Source organism: Nerophis lumbriciformis, linkage group LG15 (assembly GCF_033978685.3).
Source record: "Nerophis lumbriciformis linkage group LG15, RoL_Nlum_v2.1, whole genome shotgun sequence".
Classification (NCBI taxonomy): Eukaryota; Metazoa; Chordata; class Actinopteri; order Syngnathiformes; family Syngnathidae; genus Nerophis; species Nerophis lumbriciformis.
The window spans coordinates 12,027,204-12,042,255 of record NC_084562.2 but is presented as its reverse complement, the minus strand read 5'-3'; the positions used below and the strand labels follow the sequence as shown (position 1 = coordinate 12,042,255).

Below are 15,052 nucleotides of genomic sequence, written 5' to 3'. Positions count from 1 at the left end.
CAACGGCACTCTGGGTGGGTGGGCACTGTCTATCCACAGAAGCTTCGCAGCAACTTAGTTGAGAATGTAGCCAAGAACGACCAAATAAAAAGACCCAAACCCTGCAATTACTACAAAAAAAGGACTAGTCATTTGACTGTAGTGGTAAAAGCTAGCTTCACCTTTGTTTTCCATCCTCCAAAGCCCTCCATGCCTCCTCCTCCAGCAACAAGGGCTGGCACCTCACGCTCACACAAGCACAACAAATTAATGAGGGCAGTCATTGACGGACACTTGTGATGTCGTCTCCAATACCTTCTCAGCGCAAATGCAACGCAACCTGTGCTTGTCACTAGGAGCCTTTAAGGCTTTAATTTAAATTGGATCCATTCCATTTACAGCAGAGTAAGTTTCAAACTGAAAGCGCAATTAAACAAGTCACAAACCAGCTCCAAAAAGATCAGCAAATACTGACAGTATAAAACTAAACAGTGTTTTGTAATAAAAGGATCCAAAACATGTAGATAAACTGAACTACATGTATATTTTGATTGTAAAATTGTGGTTCGTAGTACAGTGGAACCTACATAAGTCACATGCCTCCCAAATTTTCAGCATATATCGCAAAATACATCAGATGAGATCTATATCTGATATTTATTCAGTTTTGTATGGCATTTCTATATTGCCACAAAAGTACCAGTGGTGGCAAGAAGAAGAATGGGATGGTGACTATAACAGCATATCACTGCTGGGAAAAATGTATTCACATCTGAATCACAATTTGTTTTATTTGTGACGATTCCGAATCGATGAATCCCTTTCAAGAATCGATTTCTTTTGTGTTTTGTTTTTGAAGAATCAAAATATTTTTTTAGGCTTAGTCACTGTGCCAAAAGTGTTTTTTTTGTGACATGTAACCAGTTTTGATAAGGTTTTATTATTCCAAAAAATGTATTGCAAAAATCGGTATAGTCGAGAACACATTTTGCATCTAATCTTCACCCTAGGATTCCGATTCAAATCGAATCATGAGTTGTTGTAAGATTCACATCGGTACATAACACCATCTCTTCATACACACGACTGCAGGACTGTGATTTTGTGATGAACACGTGTAAAGTAGAGACCCGCCCTTTTATGCCTGGGTACAGCAAACAAAGATACAGTTCGCCTTGAGGCTGCTAGTGTCCGATGAGCTGACCCGCCCTCTTGCTGGTTCAACCATGCAAGATATACATACCCCACCTACATAAACATGCACAGAGAAAAAGGACAGCACAATTTGGAAGGGCAGTGTTTTGAGGGCTGTGTGGTCTTGCTCACCGGGCGGCGGCCATTGTTGCATTTTCAAATCCTTAAGTGCCGCTATCGTGTACGTCTGTGCGGGTCAACAAAGTATAACTATAACCAATCGTGACATACTGTATGTAGACAGACACAATTAGTTCTCTTGGGCCAGTTGTTGTTAGTGTTCTTATATTTTTTGGCTTGAAAAAAGTCAACAATATGACTGTTTGATTGCCTGTGTTACATGTGGGTCGGCTCATCCAAAGCAAGTAAGAATTATGTCTGAGTCGACACAAACAATGTAGTAACACTTTGAGAAACAGGTGGTTCTACCCAACCGTGTGTTGTAGAGAAAACTGCGCATGCATGTGCAATTGACTGCAACTTTAGTACGGACGGCCATTTTCAAAATGTTGCTTTTGTCCCGTCTAAATGAAGCCTGTTTCTGTTTTGTTCCATTTTCAGACACAAAAATTGGGTTCTACAGTACACAGACAACCAGAACACGACAAAACAGTTGAAATATCCCTCAAAACATCACATAAACATGACCTTTCTTACTGTGACTTAATTCACTTCAGAGGCATACATGTTTACATCCATCATTTGTCATCAGTTTATGACAAGCATATTATTGATCAAGTTTTACTATACAGCGGTTAACTTATTAATACACTTTTATGATATCCACAAATGTTTTAAAATGCTAGTTATATTAAATGATTTACTTTTATACTGGCATGACTCTTAACAAGTAAGGGTGTGCCCATCGATCGGCTACCGATCACATACTTTTTGATTCAAAAGTATGTGAGCCAGGTGTATTAGCCATTGCTGATTAAAGTCTTGAAACAACATCTAGATCAAAGTGCTTAGTAAAGTTTAAGTGTAAATTGAACCGTGTTCCAGCAGAAAGTAAACAGCTATTAACAGGAATTTAACAAGTAGATTAATAATAGTCTAAAGAGACAATAATATAACAACAACTATTGGTGTGTCAGCTTTGTAGCAGCCAAAAGTACACGACATGTAAGAGAAGGGTGGATCGATTCATACATTAGTGGTGTCTATACCAAGGGTAGTATCAGTGTATGGTAGATACTAGAATAATTAGAACGATAGTTAAATTTTTTCTAAATCATTTTTGGTGTTGTTTTTGTTAATGTTTACAAACTCGAGGAATAATTCCCTGCACACAGGAGTAATTTGAGAGAAAAAAACCAAGGATTTAAATGAGTGGTAGATTTTTGCTCTTGTTGAGTTAATGTGTACTATTGACTTTGTTTTAATAAAACAATTGTATGTAAAATACAATAAGGAACTTGTTTCAATATTGTGTTGATATTGTTAAACTCTCAATAACACTCACCATAAATTAGTTTAAAACCTTACAGCTGAAACGCGTGATGATTGGTATCGGAATCGGCAGCATAAAACCCTGATCGGAACATCTCTATTAACAGCATTCAAATGTTACAGTAAATGTTAAATTTGGGATATTTCCTATGCTATGAAAAAGTTTAGAAAATATAAAATTTGAAAACCGCCGTATTGGAATATTCGACTTTGGAGGTTCCACTGTATTTGACATTGCACTGCAGCCAAATATATCAGTCCATTCATAATACCACATATTCAGTCATCGTCGAGGTAGGACTAAACATGATTATACTTTTGTTACCACTGACATTTAATCATTGTAGTTGTAGTAGTGCCAGTAACAAGATATTTTTTATTACGTTTTAGGTTGGATTTGAGATTTATGAAAAATGCTAACAGAAAATATTGCCATTTGACAAATAGTTCAGTCACAGCTAGATTACAATTCAAGGTTCCACTGAACAACACACAGACGAGTGACAAGTTAGAGGGAAAAAAAAGGTGCCGCTGGAGTTCAAGGCAGGATTGCTGGAACATACTGTATATCAATGAGTTAATGTATCAGACTTATATATTGCATTTGTATAATGAGCCAAAATGTATAGGAAATTCATTAATTGGGGCCTAATACACTGGGTTTAAAGATCATTGATTATGATAGAAATATGAACCTATTGTACTGTATATGATGCTGTGATTTGGGCCAAAGAACAATTCATGACATTGTTGTCTTCACTGAACAAGGACACCAAATCGGATTTTTTTGCCTTTAAGTGACACAGATCGGATATTTTTTTGCCAGTCTAAACACTCCAAAGTGCTTCAAATCTGATATTTTCGCACCAGATTGGACCACATCAGGAGGTAGTCCGAATCCGTTTGGAATATGATCTTTATAAACATGCTTGCTGTCTCAACGGCAATGCGACCTCTTTGCGAGTTTCACGTCATCTTTGGTCGAGCTACGCCGCACAGTACATGTGCGCAGCACGATCACTATTCTTTTTGCAGTTATCTTCTTCCTCCTCCTGCAGTTGTTTTCAACCATCTGACTAACTTCTCTACACAACAGCAATGGCACAAACCCACTAACACGCTGATCTGTGGCATGCATGTTTTCTTATGTAGTAGAGACTTCCTTGTTTGTTTACGTAATCCGGTCAACTTCCTTTGTTTTCACTTAATCAAACTGTGCATGCAAGTGACGTCGAGGCCACATTGGGGCCTGTGCGCGTTTATAGTAGAGTCTGATAACAGTCTGTAAAATTAACAGTCAGATGGAATAAATCAGATTAAAAAAAAATCAGATTTGGTTCACTTTGGCCTGTATTGTAAACATGGTCAAGGAGGTCATAGGCCTTATGCATTGATTCAAGGATGGTTTGGGAATAAAATTAATTGTGAATCATGTTGCTGCTGTACATTATTCACTGCTTTCAACTCAGGTCAACTCAACAGAATGTGTACGTCACTAACAGCTAACTAACAAAAATGGCACGAAAATCTGTGCCAATGTGCATTGAACACCAACTTAGCGATGTATGTGGGATTTTCCTTTAATTTGTCACTCGCCTGTCCAAGCTCTCACTAACTGTGCAGATGTGAGGACAACACAAAATGATGTTTGAGGGCCCAGACTTAGGTGTCAAAGTTGCTACTAAATAGCCAATTATTAATGAAAAGTCTTAGAACAAGCTCATCAGTCTTACCACTGATGTGCATCACATACACACAGTAACACTTCATTTCCTCCCACACAGTAAATGGACAAGAGGTTTTATCTCCCAAATGTGAAAATAAACACATGGAGGGATGTGTTACTATTGTTTTGGAAATGCAGGCATGCAAGGCAAACACACAGACTAACACAAAAAGAAGAAATAAGCAAACACAAAACACAAAAGCGCAGACATGAATTCTTCCTCCGAGGGAAAACATCTGGCACGATGTGACAAAATGCCAATCAAACGTTTTATCAGACACTAGGTTTGGACTAAAAGCTAACACTAGAGGAAGACAGTCATGACATGAAAAAAAAGGTAAAAAAGCAAACTGGAGAGACGAGCAGAAAGGCATAGAAAAGGATGGGATGAAAACTGGATTTGACTATGAGTGAGTTTGTTTTCATGCCCTTGAGTGAGATGTAAAGCCTCTTTCTGCGATGGTCCTGGCTACTTACCTGACTGTGCATGAATTTCAGGTTGATTCCTTCCAGCGTGACTTGCAGCAATCCTCCCTCGCCAGTTTTCATGTCCTGGACTGGGAACTCTCCCCCCAACTCTGGGCCTAAAGAAATAAGTTTTTAACTATTACGGACTGAAAAAAGGGCTTAGATTCATGTCTGGTTGCTTATTTTGGTTTCTTCCATGGAAACATCAAAAACTAATGCGGTCGAATGAATAAAAAAAAATGCAGGGATTAATTATGATCTGTAATGAATATATCTAATTCATCTCTTTGATCTCAGCTGAAAAATGCTGAGAAAAGCCCTTGAGGTATTTTCCTTCAAATATTATATTACTACCAAAAGTTTAAAGAAATATTTTTTATACTTGCAGAAAATGGTTTTTATACTTGCAACACTTTATTTATTTTACTTGGGCATGACAAAAACCATTTTTGTGGGATTGTGGAGTTTGGGCAATAATTTCATTACATAATATGAACCTTGTCTCACCGCACAAATGTTTAATCTGCCCATTGTGTACCTACTGCACAGCCATTGTGGGCGGGCTGTCAGCAGTGCTGTCGATAGCTACTGTGCTACTTTACTTGCTGAAAATGAGTCCAAAGAAACCAATGGTCAAGCAATGTGTGGCTTAAAGCATTCAGGAAGTACCCATAGCGTTGTCGACATTGCCTGTTCCCTCCCTTCCGCTGCACGTCAACAAGATTAACTGACAAGGTAAAGTCGATTTTGTTTTTTATTCTTAACATCGTGGCGACCAGGCTGTTAAAATTAAGGAGTTTTGTGATTTTAACATGTGAGTGCACCACAGGACTCGAGACAGTGTGGGTGCGTGTGGCACAATATCTGGCAAAACATCGGTCAGGTGTCAAATAAAAAACAACGCACTAGACATGACTTTAATGAATTTGTCGTGATAATTTGACAACCCTATCAAAAACAAGATCAGAATCGTTCCATATTTATTTTGTATAAAACCAGTTCTTTTCATTGGTGATGTCTATTACAATAACACTTTGGACATATTATTCTGCAACTAATATCAGGTAGTGTTTTTTTTTTTTTAAGTCAAAAAAGAAATTGGACTGCATTGTGGGAACTACCCTGGATTCGTATATTCTTTTAAAGGGGAACTGCACTTTTTTGGGAATTTTGCCTATCGTTCCCAATCATTATGAGAGACAAGAGCGTTAATAATATAAGGTTGTAAATCCTCATTTGTCCAAAAACAGTCATCTTCCTTGTCTGTTACTAAGTCTGCCATGATTATATTGATAGGAAGCCCAATTAAAACATTTATGTTTTTTACTTCTTTGTCACATCCTAAGTGGTTCTGTTATTTTGTGCCATGATAAAAATTCCCTGTGCTAAGTCACATTTTTAAATTTCGTAGAATCTCATGTGTCTTGTTATGACAACAAAGATTCTTGAATCCTTGATCTACAAAAAAAAAATGTCCATACCTGGTTTTGAGCTTTGCTGTCTGGCTGCAGCTCTTTCCATACTATCTTTAACACAGTAGTAGAGTTCGCGACACTAAAAACAGACAGGAAATGTTATGATACATATAAAAATTAGGGCTACTCTCCTAAAAAAAAAAAGGGGGGAAAAAGGGAAATAAGACTTCTGACCTTTTTGGTATAGAACTTATTGAGCTGTGTCTCTTGGCCGTTGCGTCTCCAGAGACATAAAACCTTGGTCTTGGGGCAGTAAGTCATGTTGATGAGCTTTTCGTACCACCAGCGCTCATACACCGTGCCAATATTGCTACGCAGGACTATGCAGTCGTCACAGACCTGCCACATCAATGAATGACGTGTTAAACAAATCTTTTGAACAATGGATATGATCAATTTAGAATGGCATAGTGATGAGAACGCTGACCTCCATGAAAAAAAGGTCGCCGGTTGTATCAGTACCAGCATGTACAACAAACGTTTGCTTCTTGATATGACGGCTCCCACAGGCCCTGATCGACAGCTCACGGCCGTTCTAAACAGTAATGGACAAATAGTTACTAGTGATACACAAGAGTTCAAACAATTACATGAAAGACACAAATACTGACCATTTGGGCCAATTTGTCCAGCAGCTCATTGATCTCTTGGCTGTAGGTGAGGCCAATGTGGGACTTTCCCATCAAACGTCTCACTTTTTTCCTGATGTCATTTTTGCTCACCTACACAAACATGAGGTTGAATGGGGATGGATGTGTCTATGATATGCCATAGTGCAAACAAACATTACATACTTTCATCATGAGCATGTATGCAACCATGTTGTGCAGCAAGGTAGTCAGCAGTTTGTCCTCATCGTCCTCCAGACGCTTGCGGTCATGTTCTCCCAATGACAGGTACCTATTGAATAATATTAACAGGAACACACGTTTTTTTTCAGGATTCTGTCGGGCTATTTCATTAAGGATGATGTGTGAAGGTACAAATGGACAAACACTGTGTACATCCGAGTTCCATAGTAACTCAAATTAAGAAGTGATCATAAATTCCTCAAACCGCACCTTTGATAACCAGACAAGCTCTGAGATTTTAAGGGTTTTTGTTGAAAATAGCTTTGTAGTTGTCATTGTATCCTATAGAATAAATAATTTGTGTGTCTGAATAGCACTTATAAGAATGTGTGGCTAAACTTTATAACTGTACATGAGGTAGTCCCCATGCTGTAGGTGTAGGCTACACAGATTAATAACCAAAACATAGTGATCAAATCATAACCATTTGCGATTTGTGCATGGTGGAGGAAATAAAATGTTGGAAGTCACCGTCCCTAACCAGTGACAAGCAATATAAAAAAATGGTTGGATTTGAGTTGGTTTGTGGGTTTCAATGAGAGATAATCAAACTTTCCAAACCTTTCAATCATCTCTTGGGGTCCCTGGTCCAATCCCATCCCTTCACGCTCTAACATGACACCATCTAAGAAGACATCCTCCCAGAACTGCACCTGGTCCCAAAGCGTTGAGCGCTCTTTACCTGAAAACACGTAATATAGTTCAACACAAAAAATACATTTTACAAGGCTGTCTTAGGAGGGGTGTCCAAACTTTTTCCACTGAGAGCTACACACTGAAAAAGAACACATTCAGGGTCATTTTGATATATTTCATGTTCAAAACCAATACTATATATATTTTATCCCTTCAATTTAGGCAAGTTTTAAAGATCCCAGGGACATAAAAGTGTGTCAGTCATTAAAGTGTTAAAAATAAGTGTGTTCTTTTTTTTTCTTTAATACTTAAATATTTATAGATCAACTTCAGATCTATCCGTTGACATAAAGTTTACATTTTCTTATGTTTTATGCTGTTTTTGTCAAATAAACTTGTTTTTTATGGCAAAAACACTAAATACACATTTTCCCAAATAAAATGTTCCAAGTGGAATATTTGATGTGAAATAATTGGAGTTTTAAATAGGTAAATAATTCAAAACAACATTTTGTGTCGTTTTTTGAGTTGATTGTACGTTTGTATTAGTTTTTAATGTTTTATGCCCTTTTTTGTCGAATATATATATATATATATATTTAGTTAGTTAGGATAAGATAAACTTTTATGTAACCCATAATGGGGAAATGACATTGTTGCAGTGCAGGTTTTTACATACAGTAACAGAAGTATAGGGTAATGGAAAAAAAAACAATAGTAATAAATACTATATATTCCTCACTAATATGCATAGATAGAAGATAAAATAGAACAAAAATACCCCACTTACATCGATATGGCACACCACAGAAAAAAACATCGCAGTAATCACATAAACGCGTTGTAAAGTCGTATGGCTGTGGGTAGTAAGGACCTGCGATAGCGCTCCTTCTTGCACTGTGGATGTAACAGTCTAATGCTGAAGGAGCTACTCAGGGTTTCCACAGTGCCGTGCATGGGGTGAGATGGATTGGACATTATGGATGTCAACTTGGTCAGCATTCTTCTGTCAGCCACCTCCACAATGCTGTCTAGCATGCAGCCTAGGATAGAGTCAGCTCTCTTAATCAGTTTATTAAGTCTGTTTCGGTCTCTGACCGTGCTGCCCCCACCCCAGCAAACGATGACATAGAACACCCCAGAAGCCACGTAAAAGGTGCGCAACAGTGACCCGCACACCCCGAAGGACCTCAGTCCCTACAACAGGTGTAGGCGACTTTGACCATTCTTGTACACAGTGTTTAAATTGTGAGTCCAGTCCAGTTTATCACAAGCTCTTTTGTTTTACTGGTGTTCAAGTGCAGGTGATTACGTGCACACCAGTCAACGAAACCTGTGATGACTTCTCTGTATTCCTGCTCGCTCCCCTCAGACACACATCCCACCACTGCGGAGTTGTCCGAGAACTTCTGCAGATGGCAGCGGTTGGAGTCATGCCTGAAGTCTGAGGTATAGAGCGTGAACAGGTAAGGTGAGAGTACCGTCTCTTGGGGAGCCCCTGTGCTGAAAACTACCACATCTGAAGAACAGTTACGCAGCCTAACGTACTGCGGCCTGGCGAAGAGGTAGTTAATGATCCATGCAGCCAGTTGATGGTACACTCCCGCCTCTTCCAGTTTCACCTGCAGCAGTGCTGGCTGGATGGTGTTGAAAGCACTGGAGAAGTCAAAGAACATGACTCTCATCGCACTTCCCTGCAGTCTCCAGGTGGGCCCAATGCAGCAAGTAGATGATGGCTTTATCCACCCCGATGCCTTGACAGTAACCAAACTGCAAGGGGTTTATTGCTGACACGGTCTGCTCGCGTAGGTGGCTGGGGATTATCCACTCCATGGTCTTCATGAGGTGGGAGGTCAGGGCAACAGGTCTGAAGTGGTGCAGCTCCTTGGGATGAGGTGTTTTAGGGATTGGAACTACACAGGAGGTCTTCCAGAGTGTAGGGACTTTTTCCAGGCTCAGGCTTGGGGTAAAAATCAGAGTGTAGGGACTTTTTCCAGGCTGAGGCTTGGGGTAAAAATGTAATGGACCACAACAGTTAACTAGTCCGCACATTCTCGGAGTAGCCTGGAACTGATGCCATCTGGGCTTGTAGCCTTCCTGACCTTGTTCCTTCCCAACTCCCCCCTCACTTGATCCAGACTGATGGAGTGTTGGGTGGGTGCGGTGAACTGGGCTTGTGGGTTTTGGGGGGCTGACTGAGAGGGGTTTGTTAGGAAGGTGTGGACCATGCTGAGGTGTAAACAACTGGGGCAGGTGTGGAGTGGTGTGGTGTGGATGTGAAGGGGTTGCAGTGGGGCCAGAGTCAAACCTGTTGAGAAAAACATTGAGTTTGTGGGCCCACTCTTGGTTGGCAGAAGCCTGGTGACCACTTCCACCTCTTCCATGACCTGAAATCTGTTTTAGGCTGGACCACACTTCACGGATGTTATTTTTCTCCAGCTGTGGCTCCATTTTTTGTTTGTAGTCCTTCTTGTTGGGAAAACACCGGACCATCTTGGAGGGCACAGTGTTTTCCACACAGAAGTTTATATACTGTATCCTGTGATGCACTCAGTCAAACTGTCAATGTCCTCTCCATTTACATGGCTAACACACAAAACAAGAAATCTAAAAGGTTCCTAATTCATACCAATATTAATTTTTATTCATTATTATTTTTTCAGCAATAACAGTTTTAAAATAAACTGCCTGCATGGCAGCTTTGTAATATTAGTTTCAATATTGCAACATTTACACATCACACTAGTTTTATCTTATTCCACTTTTTATGTATTTTTTATTTATATTTTTTTTAAAATAATATTTATAAAATGTGCTGTGGGCCATAAAAAAAAAGTGCCCGCAAAAGCCCCCTGTTTTTAAACATTAACACTTGATTGCACATTTTCACTTTTTCAATTATGTGCTCTTTATAAATGATACGTCGAAATAATAAAAAGATAAGAAATGAGATAAGACAATTAACATATTTTGATAATGGAAGTATCAGTAAGGAGGCGTTCAAGGCTGACTACTACACCATAACAATTATGTAGACAAAGGGAGAATTTCTCACAATTCCCGCATAATAAAAGACCCACACAACTTTGAGTTTGCGCTCACAGACAAACTGGAGAAACCCACATCACGACACAGATTATATTCAGAGCTACACTTGGTGAACGGCAGGCATGAACGGCATTTGCACCCCACACACAGGGGAAAGGGCAACAGCAAGAGATTAGCCCTACTTAGCGAAAAGGTTTCCATGGCAGCATCCTCTAGTTGATCCCAAACGGAGCTCTTATCACGGCCTGGAAGATTTTCCCCAGGACACGTATGAAGCAGGAGAGAAGAGAAGCATAGGGGGTTAGGCTAAGAGGTGAGAAGTGTTAATGGCATAAAAAAGGAGCAGACCAAGCCCAGAAAATACAAAAATGGAGACAAAGACAAATCTGATTGACAACAGTGATTTTGATGGGTGGGCTTTAAACCAGGCGAAACATACCAAGCAGGCCTTCGCAAAGATAGATCCTCATACTGATATCCTCCATAGGTTGAGTGGGCATCCCCTTTGCCGTTGCAGTTGCGTGCTCTTTTGCCCCTGGTTTCAGTGTATGAGTCTTTCCCTGTTGAAGACAGAGGACTCTCACATTTTTGTTACAATAAAAAAAATAATAATAATAAAAATACAAGACTGTATAATCAAGAGACTTACAAGACAAAAAGTTTGGGTTGGATTTCTCAACTTTAGCTGATACGAACCAGAACATGAAAATAGGGTGTTAATACCCATGAGATAATACTGTAATATACTATTTTCCTTGTATGTACAGTGAGTAACCCAATTTATGAGTGTTTTGAGATACGAGCTGTCTCCCGGCTAACTGTAACACTTTAAATTAAGAGCAAAAAATTTAGTTACGAGCCTCCCGATCGACAACTAATTGTCAGAATGAATCCTGTAAGAGCTGTCCAAAACATCCGGTGTAACTCCCTAAAAATAGCTTATAGCTAGTAGATCGACATAACTTTGTTTTGCAACCATTGGAACGGACTAAGTGAGCATCAAGGAAAGAGCTGAGAAGAAGAAGCGGATTATTGTTTTTCTGTGTTTGGGATCCCCATAAATCCCATAAAATCCGAAATCAAACCATGGAGGCATGGTGGACATGTTTATAAAACAATCTTGCCTTTTTCCAATCTCCAAAAGAGCCGTTCGGAATTTGAGACTTTGGTGACATATTTTGCCTTAGTTACATCAGTTCATATATGATAGAGGTTTACCCGAAGAGCTTTGCACTAGTCCATCATTTTAATCCAGTTGTAGTCAGTAAATTCCTTAATTTTCTCTATTCCCTTGTTGTAAGGCAGACTGGCTCATGCATGCAAAAATCCTCCTTTCTAATAAAAAGTAGCTTATAGTTTTAACATATATCTGTCAGTAGACCCGGTATAGAAGCACTGAAAACTGACAGTGTGGAGATACATTCAAAGTGATCTTAGCCTGGAGGCAGAAATTAAGTCTGCCCACAAAACGGAGCATTCCGAAGAGACAGTCAAAGAGCGGCTTAAAGAGGGTCTGTAAAACATGATCTATACAACATTTTGACCAAAGCACCACCATTACATGTTATGTAGACCAAAAGGAAGTGTTTTAAATGTAGAAAAAAAATAATTAAATTACCCTTTTAAAGAAAGAAATCATCAAAAACACGACTGATCATGTACCTGACTTGAAGAAACAGTTGGAGCGTAGCCCTGCAAGTCTGAATCAAACTAAAGCAGGAGTCAAACGCCAACCAAAAACATTAAAATAATATATAACCGACGGACATTTATCCATGAAAATGTGGAGAGGCTGTTGATGTTGTGTTTGACAGAGCAGTAGCTCAAAGGAGATACTGTAGAAGTCCAATATACTATAGTAATTTATAGTACATTTTATTGTATTGTTTTTCATACCAAATTTCTTATCTAAAGGTTTGTTTTTCTTTTTAAAAAGGTTTGTTACAGGTTTTAAAGAGGCAAAGCATGGAAATTGATTTCAGTTCATTTTGAAGGGCGACTCTGATTTAGGATACAAGTGTTTTGAGTAATGAACTAATAAAGCTTATAGGTTGAGGTACTACTTTATCTAAACCCCCATAACTTCAACCGCTTTTGTTAGGGTAGTGTTCTGGAATCAAGACCATTTGCTGGGACAAAACAAAACTGAAATCTTTGTTTTACCTAAATACGGTATGGGCTTAAGTTAAAAGTTAAAGTTAAAGTACCAATGATTGTCACACACACACTAGGTGTGGCGAGATTATTCTCTGCATTTGACCCATCACCCTTGATCACCCCCTGGGAGGTGAGGGGAGCAGTGGGCAGCAGCGGTGGCCGCGCCCGGGAATCATTTTTGGTGATTTAACCCCCAATTCCAACCCTTGATGCTGAGTGCCAAGCAGGGAGGTAATGGGTCCCATTTTTATAGTCTTTGGTATGACTCGGCCGGGGTTTGAACTCACAACCTACCGATCTCAGGGCGGACACTCTAACCACTAGGCCACTGAGTAGGTTAACTTTAAACTGGTGATCAAACTACTAGTGTAAGTCTAAATCACCTCAGTTATTTTTCCCACAGAAAATGAAATGCATGGTGAGTCATATTTGGTGAACTTACAAAGACTGAGCTGGTGGCAGGGTTTGTTTCAATCTCACTGTCAGAGAGGGTCCCTCTGGACTGAGCTAAATGCAGAGCGCTTCTCCCACCCAGGCCATCTCCCGCCGTGCTGCTCAAGTCACTGTCAGCACCCAGTGTCTCTCCAGAGCTGAAGCTTATCTAAACATGCACAAATAATCATTTCAATACAAACGCTTCAGTTTACGGATTCTGTAAATATCAAATATTTTGAAATGATGAAATCATGCCCTACCACCGTGCTCGCCTCAGAGTCTTGGCTGGTACTTCTCGTCAAGATGGGAGGTTCTGAACTTGTTACGGACTCTGTGTCGCTCTTCTGAAAAGCCAAGGGGAAAACAAAAAGAGGCACTAGTGGTAATGTCCAATGGGCATATTTTAACATACTAAAATTACAGGTTGTGTACTGTACCTAGTGAGGCACAAAATGCAGCAATGCGGATTACATCACTGCTTCTTTGAACATTGTAGGTTCTCTTTGTTTGAATTCAGACAATATTGTGTAGACCCTGCACTAACCTGAGACGCAGATGTGACACTGAGACCACTATCAGCACTGATCTGTGATTTCTTCTCCTCTGCATCGGTCACCTGAGGGCGCTGCTGCTTTGCCCCTTCAGCCCCTGAGGGAGGAGTACAACTGTCAGTCCCGTTATCAACGTTCCACCAACCTTACCTTGCTGCGAGTTGACCAATTCAAAGCCAGCACCGCACAGCAATAAAAGCAAAAAAGATCTACTTCATTCATGTACGGTAATCATTTCAGCACTCAATAGACCAAACTACTTCTGGTGACTATTACATCTTCTATGAAAACATATTTTGCCATAATTAACCTGTTGCTACAAACATTACAGTACAGAATTGTAATTGCACCTACCACATGAAGGTCATGGCAATATTGGGATTTCAGTAACATCTTTTGAGAGCAAAATAATTATATGTACATGAGAAATTTAGTGCAAAAGTTTTTTTTTTTGTTTTTTTTACCTTAACCCTTGTGCACTCAAATGCCCAAACTGGGCCCTTACAGGTTTTCCCTATGTGATATAATTGCTCAGTTTCAAGGTTAGTGTTCTGAATTTTTGCCAGGGGGTTTTTCACAAGTTTTTTTTATATTTTACTTGAGTGAACTACATATAATCAACTATGTCTTGCTTGCTTTCTCTCATTCAAGCTCATTAGGCACTGTAAAAATAATATTTGTGTGTCTACTGTACCAAAATCAATGTTGTCATGAATTATTGAACTATTTAAGGCTGTAATTAGACAATGTCAAATATTCCTCATTTTCAAAAAAATATTGCACATATAGCATTTCCCCATTGTTATAAAAACAGTTATATTTGACAAAATGCCATAAAACATAGGAAAATATAAATAATACAAACTTTATATAAATTAGATACTCCAAGCGTTGAAAGTTAAGAAAACAATATTATTTTGTTGACTTATGACCCTTCATGAACAGATTTTTATTTTTAAGAGTAATTTGTATCGTCAATTTTTGCGGTTGCACAAGGGTTAAACCTAAACAAGCCCCCAATCATGCTTCCAGCTATTTTCTTTAGCGTTAAATCAGTACAAGGACGTGTTAGCTTTAAAG

General features: G+C 39.2%; 1 protein-coding gene across 17 annotated transcripts in view; it reads right to left on the bottom strand.

Moving 5' to 3' along the window:
• Nucleotides 1-15,052, bottom strand: part of madd (MAP-kinase activating death domain) — an 87,879-nt gene that overhangs the window by 16,453 nt on the left and 56,374 nt on the right. For 15 of the 17 annotated variants that reach the window (XR_009816796.2, XM_061974835.2, XM_061974823.2 and 12 more), the window contains 12 exons: nt 13,966-14,069; nt 13,682-13,765; nt 13,429-13,587; nt 11,269-11,389; nt 11,012-11,074; nt 7,707-7,827; nt 7,089-7,194; nt 6,906-7,016; nt 6,722-6,829; nt 6,469-6,633; nt 6,301-6,373; nt 4,829-4,935 (listed from right to left, as the gene is read on the bottom strand). Coding sequence is in view for 16 of the 17 variants with exons in the window: in XM_061974835.2 (XP_061830819.1) it covers nt 4,829-4,935; nt 6,301-6,373; nt 6,469-6,633; nt 6,722-6,829; nt 6,906-7,016; nt 7,089-7,194; nt 7,707-7,827; nt 11,012-11,074; nt 11,269-11,389; nt 13,429-13,587; nt 13,682-13,765; nt 13,966-14,069 (1,322 nt within the window). In the remaining variant the exon portion in view is untranslated. The remainder of the gene's footprint in view (nt 1-4,828; nt 4,936-6,300; nt 6,374-6,468; nt 6,634-6,721; nt 6,830-6,905; nt 7,017-7,088; nt 7,195-7,706; nt 7,828-11,011; nt 11,075-11,268; nt 11,390-13,428; nt 13,588-13,681; nt 13,766-13,965; nt 14,070-15,052) is intronic. The other 2 variants (XM_061974831.2, XM_061974838.2) reach the window with 1 other exon arrangement.